Source organism: Chionomys nivalis, chromosome 6 (assembly GCF_950005125.1).
Source record: "Chionomys nivalis chromosome 6, mChiNiv1.1, whole genome shotgun sequence".
In the NCBI taxonomy this organism is placed as follows: domain Eukaryota; kingdom Metazoa; phylum Chordata; class Mammalia; order Rodentia; family Cricetidae; genus Chionomys; species Chionomys nivalis.
This window is the reverse complement of record NC_080091.1, coordinates 94,640,077-94,656,860: the sequence shown is the minus strand read 5'-3', so window position 1 is coordinate 94,656,860 and position 16,784 is coordinate 94,640,077. Positions and strand designations below refer to the sequence as shown.

Here is a 16,784-nt window from a genome sequence, read left to right as displayed (position 1 = left end):
CTTGCTTCCTGCTGATGTGGCAAACTTCAGAACCAAAGGCAACTTGTGGAAGCGAAGGGTTTGCTTCCCTTCTCTTCCATGTCATCACTGAGGAAAGTTCGGGGCGGGAACTCAAGGCAAGAACTGAAGCAGAAGTCAGGGAATAATACTGCTTACTGGGTTGCTAGACTACTCTAACATACAAGGAAACCACCTTCTAGGGGATGGGACCGCCCACAGTGGGCTGGTCTCTCCCATGTCAATCATCAGTCAAAGAAATACCATATAGATTGCCTCCGGGCCAGTGTGAGGAAGGCATTTTCTCAAGTGACGTGGCCTCTTCCCGGATGACACTGGCTTAGGATAAGTTGAGATAAAACTCCACTCACAGTTTGCACCAATTTCATCTAGTTTACTGAACACTAGTGGCACAGGGGCTACCTCGTTCTTTCTAGCAAAAGTGAAATGAAATACAATGCCAGAAGGTTGGACCACAGACATAATCAGTCCCTAACCCTTGTTCACTTTACAGATGAGAAAGCAAGAGAGGTCTGGAGGAAGCAAGCTGATTGCTTAGATTCAGTTAGGCTAAGGCTCACAGGTTTGAGAAACCCACTCTTTCCACTACATCCTGCCTCTGTGTCTTCAGCACGAGCTGTGCTGGCTCTCTCTCCCCAACCTCCCGTATACAGAGTGCAGGTTCCCACCGAGTTGGAGCACAGGAAATGTTACTTGTAACCAAGAGGAGGCCCCTTGGAGTAGAAGGGAAGAGCTATCAGAGTCCCTGCCGCAGACACTGGAAGGTCATTGGCTGAGCTCCTTTATTCATTTCAGATCAAACACTTGGCACTGGAAGCTACTGATTACAGCTGTTGGTTCAACGATGGGTTTCATCTCCTCAAAGGTCTTAAAACAAAAGGACTGAAAAACTCCTATTAAAATTCCCGTCTCACACTCAGAGACTTGCGTAAATTAAATAGGCAGTTTAAAATGTCGATTCTTCTGTGTCCCTGAAAGATACCCAGGCTAACTTTCTCTCAATTCTTCACCCAGACATAAAATATGAATACATTTCATTCCTGGCTTTGGAAGGAAGGGATAAAGAGATGTCGTAGTGGGTAAGATCACTTGCTGTGTAATCCTGTGGGCCTGAGTTTGATTCCCCTGCACCCACATAAAAGTTGGGCACATGCAAGGGTGCCTGGAACACAGTAAAGGGGCAGAGAAAGCCTGACCTGGAAGTGTGCTGGCCAGCTGATCTAACCAAAATGGCCAGCACCAGGTTCAGTGAGAAATCCTGTTTCAAAGGAAAAAGGAGAACAATGGAGTAAGATGCCTGACACTCTCCTCTGGACTCTGCCTGTGCACACACAGGTAGGTGCAACCCATACACACATGAGCATGTACATGCATGCCACTACACACATGCACACACATGCACAGAGAGAGAGAGAGAGAGAGAGAGAGAGAGAGAGAGAGAGAGAGAGAGAGATTGTCCCAGAAGCTCCTAGCCTGAGGTCTCCTTAGGATCTTTGTACCTAATGAGCCCTGTTGTCACTGACTGGGCCACATGTTCATTACTACAGAGTAGTGGTGTGTTTTAAAGGTACATCTAAAAAATTAATTAATTAATTTAAAAAAGGCTGTCCTTGCAGTGGAGAAACACACTCACTAGCCTCATTTGGTGGTGTCCCTCGACACTCCTGTTTTGAAGCTGCTTGCTTCCTGTTCTTCCAGTACTGAAGTCTAGCAGAGGCCACCCAGGTCTGTATCAGTGAGACTTTCTTTCGCCTGTGCCTGACCCCAGCATCACCTTGTGCTCTTTTTTTTTTTATCATTACTCACATCCGTTTCATTACTAAAATCTGTATCGTTGTCTTCCAATGTGTCCTTCATTTGGAACTCCACTCTCTCTTCCATCGTCTGCTCACTCAAGCTCACACACTTCTCTACAATGCACCTTAGGTAGCTTCTCCAAACCCCATCCCTGTCCCACCAAGCACCTATGCCAAGGGTTGCTTCTGACACATCACAGGCCTGCTGATACCATTTTCCTTAAACTCCAAAGCTTCTAACTAACCCCCGAAGGCTCAACCCTGCTGTGCTAGCTGGTCTTAAGTCAACTTGCACAAGCTGAGCTATCTGAAAGGAGGGGACCTCAATGGAAAACACGCCTCCGTGAGGTCTAGCTGAAGGACAAGTTCTTAATTAATGACTGATGGGAAAACCCCTGAGCCTAGCTGAGCTGTGTGTGGTGTGGAGGGCAGAGCCTGAGAAGCCACCCACTCCCCTTGGAGGAGTCCAGAGACTATGAGAGGATCTTAGACACTGGGCATTGTGTTGTTTATATAACTGGGAGCTTGGTTTTGCTTGACTTGATTGTGACTGTGCCCTGGTTCTTCCATCTTGAAGTAAGAAAGTATTCATTTATTTCTTTTATTTTACTGAAGTCCACAGTTGAGAGACTTTGAATTTTAACAGAATTTGGGTTTTAAAGAGCCTGGCAATTTTAAAGGGGTTCAAATTTTAATGTGCTTGAATTTGAGAACACTGTAGGATCTTTAATGATATTCATGTCTTTAATGTGAGATCCTGGGGACAAATAAGAAAGGAAAGGATGTGGTTTAACCGGGGTGTGTTTGTGTGTGTCAACTGCCAAGGGATCCTTTGTGCTGCCTGGTCTTATGCAACTCGACACAAGCTATCCAAAAGGAGGAAACTTCAATTGAGGAAATACCGCCATAAGATACAGCTGTAAGGTGTTTTCTTAATTAGTGATTGATGGAGGAGGGTCCAACCCACTGTGGGCTGGTGGTCCTGAGTTCTATAAGAAAGCAGGCTGAACAAGCCATGTAGAGCAAACTAGTAAGCAGCACCCCTCCATGGCTTCTGCATCAGCTCCTGCCTCCTGTTTGAGTTCCTGTCCTTCAATAATGGACTACAATGGAGAAGCCCACTAAATTATTTCCTCCCCAACTCCCTTTTTGGTACTTGCTTTTTGGTTATGGAGTTTCATTGCAGCAATAGAAACCCTAACTAAGACTTTTTTTTTTTTTTTTTTTTTTTTTTTTTTTTTTTTTTTTTTTTTTTTTTTTTTGTCTCTAAACCATTTATTTCTCCCGGTCGGAGGGTGGGCATTGCTACGTGTGGACGAAAACAGAACGCTGAGTGCAGCAAGGCTCCAAGAACAGCGGTGCTGGTAAGTTATTAGGCCAGCACTCAGGCGAAGGTGGAACCGTTCCAGCCCACGTTGGCTGCGCTCATGTCGTAATAGTTGATGTAGATCCGGTCAGGGCTGATGTGCAGGCGATCAGCCAGCAGGCCGCACAGCAACTTGCTGTAGGTGCGGTTCTGCGCGCCGCCGATCTTGCCGATGCTGTGCAGACTGCATAGGGCGCAGGGGTCGCTAGAACCGCTAAAAGTCATTAGCTGGTCCGGGACCACGTGCACTGCGATGTACTGTGCTGGCTTGCCGGTGGCCTGCGCCAGCTGCTGGGTGAGCTCGGAGAGAAGCCCCTCTGGCACTGAGGCGCGGGGAACGTTGGTGTTCACGGTGAACATCGGCATCGTGGCGGAAGGATTGCACGCGGGGACTAAAGGACGGTGAAAGGCGGGATGTGGCCCAAGTCCCCTAACTAAGACTTTTGAAGTATTACTTTACTAAAATCATTTTGCAGAATATTCTGACGCAGACCGGACCTTCCTCACTGAGCCATGAACTCATGATGCTTATGGTTGTCTATGATCCCTGTGTTCCAATTCTAGGGTTTTCTGTTTATCTTTATCTCTGAGGCTGTTTCGTTCCATGGACAATATACTAATACACAGTTTTTCTGAGGTTTAAATAAGAATAACGCATCTGAAAATCCTTTCTAAACTGTTGATGACTTCTTAGGTCACTTTCGACCTGTTTGTAAGACACCGATGGTCTAGCCTGGCTGACAAGCATGTTCAAGACATCTGCCTGGCTCCACCCCCGGAGCACTCGGATTGCAGATGCATAGAGCTATGCTCAGCTTTTAGGGTGCTGGGCGTCTGAACTCAATCTTTACTGACAGCCTGCTCCCCCAGCCCTCCCTATCCCACTAAGACAATTGCACTGTGGATGAGCTTTCCTTTCAAGAAAACCACCTACTTGGAAATACTTTCATTTTATCAAAATTGACTTAAGATGTTGTTTTCTTCTACACAAAACTCTCTGGTGGAATGAAATTGGCCCAGCAACCTGTGCTTCTCAAAGACCTGGATGAGTAGGTAATAAGTCTGCGTTTGCCACTCGCTCCAGCTGAATGCTGGAGACCAGTGAGTAGAGCATCAGTCAGCAGCAGCCAACTTTCGTATTAAGAGACCACAGAATACACGGTGATTAGTGAGAAACATCTGTGAGTGCTAGGAATAGACCAGGAAACGTTTGCCGCAAATAGAAACTTCCTACTCTGGGGACATTCAAATGATGGTTTCCCAAAGAGTGGTTAGAAACCCGAAGCGATAGAGAGAAAATGTAAAAGGGGAACTCTCAATGAGCAAAGCATTTTGGCTAATAGGAGGCAGAGACTTCATGGCTTTCCCTGGTTCCTTTCTGTGGTTTCCTAGTTCCTGCTTGACCTAGAATACAGTGTGTGTGTGTGTGTGTGTGTGTGTGTGTGTGTGTGTGTGTGTGTGGTGTGTCCTCAGTAAAATTCTATAACTGTTCTTCAGCAAAAAAATATGAATAATTTTTCGTCATCAAATCTCAGTGAGGTCTTCCTCACCAAGCAGAAGTTCTCCTGTTTTTCTGTTCATGGCCCCTTTACATCCAAGACATTCCTACATGAACCCAGCCATACAGGTTTATGAAATAGGTGTATAAACCAAATATTTACTGATGTTATAGATACATTTATTTTAAAACTATGCTTTAGTACACATATAATTTTATTATTTATTAAGGATTAAATCAAATTTGCATACTAAGGAGATGAGTGTGCTTATTTATTTTACATATAGAAATCTTGGTTGAATAGTTGATACTGCCAGACAGATCATATCTTCAGTGTTTTTCAGGGTTGATTGCTATTTTAACTTTATAATTGCCAATACCGAGAAGATCACTTTGTAGGAATATATAGTACCAATGGCAAAAGAATAGTTACGGTCATGTCAGAAATTGTTGTAAATGCTGTCCTGGACTCAACCCAAAATTCATTGCATGATTTTTTTTAATGAAATGTAGGATCAACTCAGCAATTTTTAAAATCAAACATAGCATAATACAATCTAAAGATATGCTAATGTGTCACTTATATACTGAGGAGTCGTAGTAGAAAAATAATATCTTTGCTTCCTCTAACCACAGTGCTCCTCTTAGACCAGGAACCATTTTATAGACAGTAAAAAAATTACTGCAACCCATTACATTGCATTCTGAAATCTGAGCAGACACTTTCAGGCAACATTCAGAAGGAATTTCATGGCGTGACAGGCAGCGTTCACTGGCACTGCACTATGTGGCAGGTGTCATTCCCTGGCATTTCACGGCACGACAAGCATTGTTGCTGGCATTGGCTGGCATGACAGGCAGCGTTCACTGGCGTTGCATGATGTGAGAGGCCGCATTCACTGGCGCTGCCTGGCACGGCAGTGTGCTCAGCATGAAGATGTTAACCACAACCACAGTGAAGGTGCGGGTGCGACATAGGCAAGCATTTCCAGAAGAGCCACGGATCCGCTATATATTTGATTTGCAGTTAATTTCAGCTAATGTGTATTCAGAAACCTTTAACTGTCGCCAAATACTTTGTGACTTCGCCCACATTTTGCGATGTGGTCCTGTTTGGGTCACAACCTTCAGTTTAAGAAGCTGGCGTCTAGACCACCCAATGTAATGTCTAATCAGGCATCTTCTCTCTTTCCCTTCCTCCATGAATGCCTCAGTTCCCATCTTTCTAAGTAGATATCATATCCCCTGCGCAAAGCCAGCATGCCCCATGGTAGCTATACCTGTGCATTTATAACGCCCACTTTACACGTTGTCAATGGGGATAACGTTCAAAGTACCAACTGTGGCTTAAATAGAAATGTCTGCCGTAGGCTCACATGTTTAAACATTTGATTCCCATCCGGCGGTACTGTTTGGAAAGTTGTAGAACCTTCTGGAGGTGGAGGTTCTCTAGAGAAAGTGGGTCAGTGCAAGTGTGCCTTGGGGGTTGGTAGCCTGGCTCCACTTCCTGTCCGTGCTCAGCTTCCCAGTCCACCAAGACGTGAGATGAGAAGTCCTGCCACCATGTCACCATGCCACACATGTTATATTTAACAAATGAAAATTATGACCACATTCTCATCACAGGACAGAACGAGAGATGAGTAATTTACAAAAACATGTTTACTGTCAGGGCTGATGGAGTCCCAGCAGAAACTCAACAGGTTTGTTTGCTTCTGAGTCAAACGGTGTAAGACTGGTGGATACGAATTCTTCCCACCGCCCTGTTCTCCTTGGAGCTTTACTGCAAAGTGTGCAACAGAAACTGGCTTTTGTATTTCCTCTGTTGATCATCAAAATGTATAAGGGAAAGAGGCTGAAAATCACCAGAGAAAGTTCACAATTAAGAAAAATAAAGGATAATAAACAATAAATTTGACGGTGGGGATTTAAGATGGAAACAAGAGTTTATTCAATTAATTTCCAAATTCAGCTCCCACAGAGACTCCCTTCTTCATCCTTGGAGTACCATACTGACTTCGGTGTGAAAAAATAGTATGCCTGATGAAACATTGTAATGAATAACTTCCAATTAGCATGTTTTTATATGTTGTTATATTAAATGATTGACATTTTCCAGTGCTAACAGACATTACATCAGCCCTCTATTTTTAAGTTTATTTTGGGGTTCCAAGGCTATAGCAAAGGGGGCTTATTAATTGTAAAATAATGTCATCTATTATAGATTATTACATGGTGACCAAGCTACGATAGAAAAAGACAAGCTGAAATTATAAATGACTTTTAATCATTTTTAATTTCTACTTTCAGCTTTGCCTCAAATTTTCTAGTAAGAACAAGAGCTCTTTTAATTTTGGAAGGTTTTCTGTTTGTTTTGTAGTGTTAAAGAAAGACCCAAGGCCTCGCGAATGATAGACAAATTCTCTACCCCTGAGCTATACCCACAGCCCCGATAAAAGTCATTTATCAACAACTTAATTCTTAGCAACCAAAACTTCAAATGCCTTTTTCCTTTACCTATTGATAAATTATTCAGTATTACTTTTTATAAGCTAAGACGATGAAACCATGCCTCATATCTGCAGGGAGGTCATCTGAGAAAGAAGCGCTGGTGTCCAAAAGATGTGGGTGCACCGTGTTTACGATATGAGAACATCCAGAGCACCACACAAGCATTAGAGAAGAAAGCCTTGGCTTAGCTTGTCACAGGAAAGAGGAGCAGAATCCTCATGAGAGGAACAGTCAAGCTGAGCTCAGGAGAAATGTTCCTTTTACTATTGGGAGAAGAGTGAAGTTAGGAAGAGAGCCCCCAAACAGAGGAAAAAAGTAGAACCCATAAAATTATATTAGTAACCCAGAAAAACAAGATGAAGGCAAGACCCATGGCAGAATGGAGGGTATGGCAAAGAGGACGTGAGTGACAGGGAAGTAGAACTATATATAAGACTTGGTGACTGGGTGGCTGGACAGGTTGAGGAAAGGAAGGAGGCGTGAGACACAGCTTTGTAGACCATTCAACCCTCCAGTACCCAGGGATTAGTGAGGCCATCAGTCCATAGACTACATTAGAAGCGTCACCTTTCAGGGAAGAGGAAATAGAAGATGGAAACTTATTTGGGTCATGAGAGTTTGATCTGCCTCCCAGCTGGGCCTAAAGCTGTGTTTCAAACACAGAAGCAGGACACTAGAATCTGGAGGGAGCTCAAAGCAAGAGGTGAACACCTGGGTGGAGAGGTCACAACCCAAACACAACAGCTGTTAAGAGGGCGAACATGGGAAGCCCCATGAGCATGCTCCCTAGATCAGTCAACTGGTCCTCATTCCCACCTTGCTCCCTTCCCCAAGGTAAAGCCCTATGGGAGACCTTAAAATGGAATGTCCCTACTTAGAGACCTTTAGTGTACCCAAACTCACTGGTGGGCAGACAAATGCCAACTGAAAAGACAATGGAATTCTATTTTTGTCTCCCGGGTTAGGAAAAATTAAAGATTGATAATATCCATTGCTGGAAGGCACCCGGGGAAATGAACACTGCTATATTTCTGGCATGAGTGCAAATTGCTATGATATTTTGGGATATCCATTATCCATTCAAACCCTAATGACTTATGATCCAGCAATGCACTTTTAGAATCTGTATTTCAGGAACCAAAGCAACAGTCCAAAGGATACACGTACATAGTCTTCATTCCAAAATTACTTATAAGAGTTAAAAGTTTTAAGAAAAAAAAGGAAAAAATGACAACTAAAAATGTCATGTTCAGAGACCTAAAATCTATATTAAGCAGTATTATGTAACTGTCATATATGTTTGGATATGAATCTACAAAGGCGTGTTTGGTAGACTCAGGTGGGGGGAAAGTTGCCAAATTCTATATTGTCTTATTAAGAGAAAATAAAGGGGAAAGTACATCTTTTTAAAGGTTTGGACTTTTAAATTTTTATTAGTGTGTGTATGCCACGTGTTTGTTCATGCATGCATGCCCTTGGAGGCCAGACAAGGTGGTCAGACACGCTGGGGCTAGCATTACAGGCAGTTGTGAGCCACTCGACATGGATGCTGGGAACCAAACTTGAGTCCTCTGCAAGAGCAGGAACCCTCGAACCCGATCCCCCCCTTTTCCAGCCCTCAAGTGATCTCCTGTAATAATAGGTCACCTATAAGCAAAAGCAGACGAAAGCTCAGCAGTGACTTGGCTAACAAGGATTATGTTAAGTGTAATATGTGTTGTGCATTGACTATAAAAATCTTATAAATTACAAGTAAGGGGCCATCATCATTCTCATGTTTAGATAAAGAAAATGAGGGAAGTGACTCAAGGCAGGTCACACAGGAAGCTAATGGCTTTACTCCAGGTAGCTGGGCTTAGAATTTGTACATGGAGTCTCTGGGCTATTTGGAGATTGTTTTTTTTTTTTTTTTTTTCGTATCACTACATTGTCAGACTTGTTTAAAAATATGCTATTTAAAATTAACATTTTAAATTTAAATTTAAAAATATTCTAATTTTTAATAGCTTTTAGAAATATATGGGGGGATTCAAATGGCTCACCATTGTCCTTACAAATTCACAGTTGGTAACAGGGGCCTACGGTTTCATCTTTCCAAGTGCCTGGTAATGAAACGGAGGATCTAGCCGGCTGGTGCTTAGCTGCTCCCAGGCTTAGAGCTTTGTTTAGTTCAAGACACTGTCTATCTCTAAGCACAAAAGTCTCTAAAAAGCCTCGGAAGATGCTGCCTTCTAGGGTAGGGACTGGAAAGAGCAGGGTTGAGCTCACTGATTCAGTTATGATTTAGCATCTGGGAACTCAGAGAAGAAACCTATTATCAGAGAACACAGAAGCTACCATTTTGCCAGCCTGATCAGGAGCAGAGCGTGTGGAATAGAACCCTAATAACTCATTTATGTGGCAGTTCACAGCTGTCCAGGATGGACCTCCCATTGCCCCTTACAGCTTTGGTCACCTACATACCTGGGATGCAAAGACGGGCATGAAGTGAACACCCACAATGCACTTCCTCCAACTCTCAGAACCCACGGAACTGTTTCCCATCATTCAGGTCAAGTCTCAATTCCCTTTGTGTTTGGTATGTTCTAGAAAATGATCCAAGGTAGCCAAAATTTCAGTCTCAGATAGCAAATAGTAATAATAATAATAATAATAATAATAATAATAAAAACAAATATCAAGTGGCAGACAGCTAGAATCAGCAGATAGGAAGCTGTTACCAGGGTAGAAACTCGGAGCGAGCAGTAGGGATAACCAAAGAGCATGGTGGAGAGAGAGAGAGAGAGAGAGAGAGAGAGAGAGAGAGAGAGAGAGAGAGAGAGAAACATTATCAACTGGGGACTTAGAACATCCAGCAGAAAGGGGCTGGGAAGCAGTAATGAAGAAGCTTCCGACCGGGGGTTTCTCCACTGAAGGTTTTCTACTGCAGGCATTTTTATGCCATGGGAAAGACAACACTAGCCTCATTTGGAAATGGCTACCTTCTAACTATTCTTCAGAGTGCAATTTTTTAAATACCTTCTGCTGCTGACTTTCTTTTCTTTTCCCTGCAACCCATTTGGGGGAGGGCAGTCTACCCCAGAACATGGAGTTTTGGAAGACGCCTGGATATTTTGTAGGTGTCCTGGACAAGGTAGGACTTCCTGTTTCAGAGTGCAATTTTTAAGAAAGTCACAGAGTACTGGAAATTTACCAATAGAATGTATATTGTACATTACCAGACGACTTCCTCCCTGAGCAAGAGGAGCCTCACATGATTTCTTCCCTATCTTGCATTGTTATTACCCAGAGCACCTACCTCTCCTTCACACGACACTGTGGTTTGGTCGTGGAGTGTCCCCTGGAGTCCCACGTATTAAAGGCTTCAGGTAGCCAGAGAATCATTGGGAGATAAAATCTAGTGAAAGTTAGGTTGTTGGAACCCCCCCACACACACTTTCCCGTCTGTCCCAGCCCTCCTTTGCAGCCACCATGAGGTAAGAAGCTTTGTTCCACAATACCCTCATCATCATGGTGTTCTACCTCACCATAGACCCCAAAATAATGAAGCCAACTATTGGTTGATGTCTATGAGTTAGAAGTCAGTCTTGGCACACAATAAGACCTTGTTCTCTCTCCCCTCCAAAAATGGACATGTGCATTAATACTGAGCCATTAGTCAAGATTTTACTATCGATAGAGAAAGACAGTTTTGAAAACTTAGAGACTAGGAAGGAGTTGGATGAGGAAGGTTGAGAGTATTGCTAACTCTCTGAAGGAAACTCCACTTTTGTCAGTGGTGACCTATTTTCCCATTGCTCGGCTCTTAGGGATTCAGAGGGAATAGAAAGAATAGTTTCTTTTGTTGTTGCTGCTGCTGTTGCACTTTATATATATAAAAAAAGACAAAGCAGAGAAGCAAAAGCGACTTTTCTTCTAGCACAGAAACTACCCTGGAAACGCACACAGCATTTGGCACTGATTTTCATGCCCCTTTAGCTGTCTTCGGCCTGGAGCAGTTCTTTCTTCATTTCTTTTTTATGGCCTTGGCATTTGGAAAAGCACAGGAGCTCAGGGTACACTGTGGGGAATCCTGGTCCATTCTGGTTTCTGTGACGTTTTCAAAGGATGTGATTTAGATGACACGCGACGGCCGGGTGACACAAGTGCAGACCTGCATGACTTGTGAGAAGCACTGGAGATTGCTCTTCTGCATTACTGGTGAGGTGGACTTTGACGAGTTCTCCACCAGGCTTCCTCAGCACAACGTTTCCATTTCCTCTGTGATAGTAGGGAATCTGTGGGGAGAGACTTCTGAGACCATCAACTATTCTGTTCATCAACCCCTCACTCATTAATTTTCACGTCAATAGATGGTTCTTGTTCTCTTGTTTTGAGACCAGAGTTTACTCTGTAGCTTAGGCTGGCTTCACGGTTACGATAATTCCTACCTTATCCTCTGGTGCTGGGATTAAAGGCCTGAGGCACCAATCCTGAGTTCACACTCATGACTCTTACCTGAGTTGATAATTAACTGTGTTGATTGACAAATGGTGAGTTTCCTAACTCCATAACTCTTTCTTCTCTTAAAATTCATTTAACTTTTTATTTTAAGTGCATTGGTGTGAAGGTCTCAGATCCCCTGGAACTGGAGTTAGAGGCAGTTGTAAGCTGTCATATGGATGCTGGGAATTGAACCCGGGTCCTTGGGAAGAGCAGTCAATGCTCTTAACCGCTGAGCCATCTCTCCAGACATCCATGAGTCTTTCAATTATTAGTATCAAGCCTGTTTTCATTAGTTGGGGTTCGCTTGCCAGAAGCACTTCCCATTTCCCCTTTCATTTGTACAGATCTTAATTTAACCACATGCCAGTATCTAATGTTTCCATATTCACACCGCCTCCGCCCTGGCCGGGAAGACCCTTCAATCTAACCCTGTGTTCCCTTGACAAGTCCATTATTTCTGAAACACTCCCTTAGTTTGTGGCACAATGAAATGTTGTAGGCTCACCTTATGCTTCTCTATACCTTGAGCCCTCGAAGCATCCACTTCTCCCAAGAGCGCTGGCTCATGGTGGAGAACCTAAGGACCAGACCTGGCAACAAGGTATGCTTATTTCTTCCAGGATAACACTGGTCGAGGTTCTTCCCATGAAGCGCATGTGTGGCGTGCCCATTCCCAGCAGCACAGAAGCCAGGGCTAGCTGGTGCCTGGGTACTAACATTCCCATCACTTTTTGAGCATACTCTTACTTTTCTTTTACTTTGTTTGGTTGGAGACAGGGCTTCTCTGTACCTTTGGAGCCTGTACTGGAACTCACTCTGTAGACCAGGTTGGCCTCGAACTCACAGAGATCCACCTGCCTCTGCCTCCCGAGTGCTGGAATTAAAGGCGTGCGTCACCATTTGCCTGCCTTACTTATTTTTTTTTTAAGAATATTTGTGTGTGGGGGGAGTGCTTTGCCTACATGTATTTAATGCACCACGTGTATGCCTGGTGCCCCCTGAGGTCAGAAAAGGGCATCTGATCCCCTCTGACTGGAGTTACAGACAGTTGGGACCCACCATGTGGGTTCTGGGACTAGAACCTGAGTCATCTGAAAGACCAGCCGGCACTCTCAACCACCGAATCAACCCTCCAGCCCACATTCTTTTGCTGTTTTATTTTTAGTTTTGAGACTGTGTCACTTGATTATGTAGCCCTGGCTGTCCAGGAACTCTCTCTGTAGACCAGGTTGGCCTCAAACTCACAGAGATCCACCTGCCTCTGCCTCCTGAGTGCTCGGAATAAGGGCGTATGCCATCACCATGTCCAGCTCTCCAGCCCATTCCTGGCTTACTTGTACTTAGCCCTTGTCTCATCCACTTCTCTAAGAAATTCTGGTACCCTAGAACCCAAACCTGGGCTTGCCATAATCCTTTCTTAAGGCAAGACTCATATTATTTAGGTTTTATTTTTTTGATGGGGGGGATAATTTCTTGCACAAATCCCAGAGTAGCCTCAAATTCATTCATGGAAATCTTTCCTGACTCCTGAGTGCTGGAATTATAGGCATGTGTCTCCACACCTGGCCAGCAATCCCCCAGCCTTCTGAGTGCTGGGATTACAGGGGTGTGTCACCATACCTGGTTAGCAATCCCCCAGCCTCCTGAGTGCTGGGATTACAGTCGTGTATCTCCATTCCTAGTCTCCTGGCTAGGACTCATTCACGCTATTAAATCTACTTACTCCCGCCATTCCAAATGACAGAACTGAATTAAAACCATTTGCTTAAGATGATAATGGCTTACTTCCTGCGCACCTGAACAGATAGAGAAATCCTGCACTGGGAGCATGAGTAGGGCGCTGGAGAAATGGCTCTGAGGTTAAAAGTCTGTACTGCTTCTACAGAGGACTTGAGTTTGAGTGCCAGCATCCACTTCAGTTGGCTCACAAGTGCCTTCAACTCCAGCTGAAGAGGCTCTAATGTCATCCTCTGACCTCTGTGGGCACCTTTACTGTCTATAAACGTCCCCCCGAAGCACACAAACACATAATTAAAATGATATATATACATATGTGTATCTACGCACATATACATGCATACACACACACACACACACCTCCTACAAGGATTAGTTTTGCTCATCAGAGGATTCTCAACACATGTACAGAAAGTGTTCTATAAATACTGTCTGAATGATAACCAAACATAACTTAGAGATTTCTGAGTTATCATTCCAATTCTAAGTTCAAAGGTCTCCACAGAGCAGTTACAGTCTTTGTTCTTTTGTTGTGGCCACTTATCACATTTAAAAAAGGCTTCTCTGCCTAGAAGTTTAGTGATATTTGATTAGAACCAGGTTAAATAGTTATTTAGTAACCCTTTTTTATTTAAAATTTATTGTCTATACACAACATACACACATGCACACACAACATACAAGGGTGGAGGTCAGAGGAAAACTTGTTGCAGCGGGCTCTCGCCTTCCACTATGTGGGTTGTGGGGATCAAACTCAGGCCCTCCAGCTTGTGGGGAGGCATCTTTACCCACTGAAGCATCTCATGGGTCCCAGTGTTCCTTTTTCAAGGCTCTCTCTACAGGTCCTATGTGGTTAGTGATTTTCAGATCCCTGGCTGCTTTTCCACGACAGTCCTGACATCTACAAAGTCTGAGTGAAGTTCTCAGCATCTCCCCTTGGGGTGGTAGCTGCTGTCTTCAGTTATTGTCTGTGTGTGGGGCCTCCAACTTCTTTGTTCCCGTTCTCCAGTGTCCCTTTAACCAATCCAATGTGAAACATTTTGTTATAATAACTGGTATGATATGCTGATATGCTTACTTTTCTCAGTACAGCATGTCATCTTGCTTCTGTGTGTCTGCTCGCTACTCCTCTAACTCTCTGAGATCATTTTCAAAGACAGAAAGTTGAGCCAGGTGGTAGTGGCATGCGCCTTTAATCTCAGCACTCAGGAGACAGAGGCAGGTGGATCTCTGTGAGTTTGAAGCCAGCCTGGTTTACAAGAGGTAGTTCCAGGACAAGCTCCAAAGCTACAGAGAAACCCTGTCTCAAAAAACTAATAATAATAATAATAATATAAAGTCTTTAGGCACCTCTCACCCGCTTTTTCTGAAATCTGCAGACCCGGTTCTCCTTAATGTATTGGCTGCCGTCTTTCCTTCTTCTGATCAGTGATTTTCTGATCAGTAATGTCCCAAGGGCTTTGAGGTCTCATTCAGAGCAGCATTGTCCCTCATCCTCATCCCTCTCCGGAAGAATAGAGACAAAGACTTTGCCAGTTCATAGGGAAGTACTTCTACTCAGGAAGCCAGCACTAAGCAAATGCTGAAGCCGGTGGTTTTAACCCACTCATCACCTAGAGTCTCCATAAAACAGACTCCATGAGGGCTTTCAACAAAGGCCAGAGAACAGGAGCATACTCTGAGCTGGGGCTGGAGAGGTGCACTTGTTGTACTTGAGGGACGTCTTTCATTAAACAACTCAAGAGCATTTTCCAGCTGGGAACAGCTGCACGTAGGCATCCTCCCTACAGCCCCAACAGGGAACAAAGAACTACACAAGCACGGAGCTAATTCATCTTCCCGAATATAAAATGTTCCATCAATTTTTCAAGGAGATTTATTGAAGATACAGCCCTCAGCATTCTTTCTACAGACCAGTACAGATGTCCGCAGCGTCTCTCTTCTCTGCTGATATCACTATTGGGCAGCTCCTTTGGTTGCCTGGCTGGCAACCGATGCCAAGGAGACCAAGGCCACACATGGGATGTCCTTATACTTCAGTTCCATTCACACGAGCAATTGTTCCATACACATGAGGTACACCAACAGTGTTAGCAATGGTACCACAGAAGCAGGGTGGAAAACTGTTGATGCAAAACCCATCACATATGCACAGGGTACACAGCTCAAAGTCTATTTGAACAGACTTTCTTCCCTAGCCTCACATTGTTCCTCCATACCCTACACACTAGTCATTTTTTTTTTTTTTTTGGTTTGGTGTCCACTGTTCTCTGTTTCTTATCATTCACTGATGGTTGCCACAGTGATTTTTCTAAGCTTGTTCTTAAATAGGGACACTCAGTGCTGCCCTGATCCTATATTTGGGAAGCAGAGGGCAGGGGAACAATGAATCACCAAAGCTCTTCCTTTCGCCTCTTTTCTCAGTAGAATTAAATTTCAATTTTAACGTCTGAATTAAACTATCCCCTGAGACCCATGAAGTATGGCAACAACATGGCCTTCATTCCGGTGCAAATTCTTTGGGCAGCAATGCTGCACTGATAGATTTACTCTCTTCCTGTAACTGCATTTCTGAAGCTGTCATACATGAAATATTGGACTAAGGACAGAACATGCATAGTTTGTGTTTGTATATCCAGGAGATACCTTAATACCTGGCACGTAGTGAGTTTCAGAAGATGTTGTCAAATGGCAAGCTAGATGGACACTGTTGTAGGAAGCCGCTTGTTTGTTCCCGGCTGCTCAGCTCTGAAATAAACTCACAGAAACTATATTATTTCCAATACTTTTTGGCCAATAGCTTAAGCGTATTTCTGGCTAACTCATATCCTAAACTAACCCATCTCCATTAATCTGTGTATTGCCACATGGCTGTGGCTTACCAGGTAAAGTTCTGGTATCTGTCTCCAGAGGGATTACATGGCTTTTCCCTAACTCTGCTTTTTTTCTCCCAGCCTTTAGTTCAGTTTTCCCCACCTAGCTCTGCTCTATCCAATCACTGGCCTAAAACAGCTTCTTTATTAACCAATGGTATTCACAGCATAAAGATGGGAGTCCCACACCACCTGCCCCTTTTTGTTTAAATATAAAGCAAGGTTTTAACTTTAACATAGAAAAATCACATATAACAAAACATATATCAAGTAAGAATTATAGTTACAGTATTTATATCTACTTTATCTTTTATCATAACTAAGGAAAACTATAACTGTAACTATTTATTCTTCAACTTCAATGAAGACTCCAGAAGGATATAATATTATCCAAGAAAACAGGAAGTGCATTGTAAGAAACTTCCAAAACTCTAGAATTGACAGAGACATCTCACTACCTGAACAGTCACCCAAGTTTTTCTGTACCATTGGGGCATCCA

General features: G+C 43.6%; 2 protein-coding genes across 5 annotated transcripts in view; both read right to left on the bottom strand.

Moving 5' to 3' along the window:
* The window catches only part of Rasgef1b (RasGEF domain family member 1B), a 516,000-nt gene that overhangs the window by 232,141 nt on the left and 267,075 nt on the right, over positions 1 to 16,784 (bottom strand). The window lies entirely within an intron of this gene.
* On the bottom strand, positions 3,076 to 3,602 carry LOC130875533 (macrophage migration inhibitory factor). Its single transcript, XM_057771483.1, has one exon. The coding sequence runs from the start codon at positions 3,544 to 3,546 to the stop codon at positions 3,199 to 3,201; it is 348 nt and encodes a 115-aa protein (XP_057627466.1). The 5' UTR covers positions 3,547 to 3,602; the 3' UTR covers positions 3,076 to 3,198.

Coding starts and splice junctions, on each gene's coding strand:
- LOC130875533 (XM_057771483.1), bottom strand. CDS start 3,546: ATGCCGATGTTCACCGTGAACACCAACGTTCCCCGCGCCTCAGTGCCA.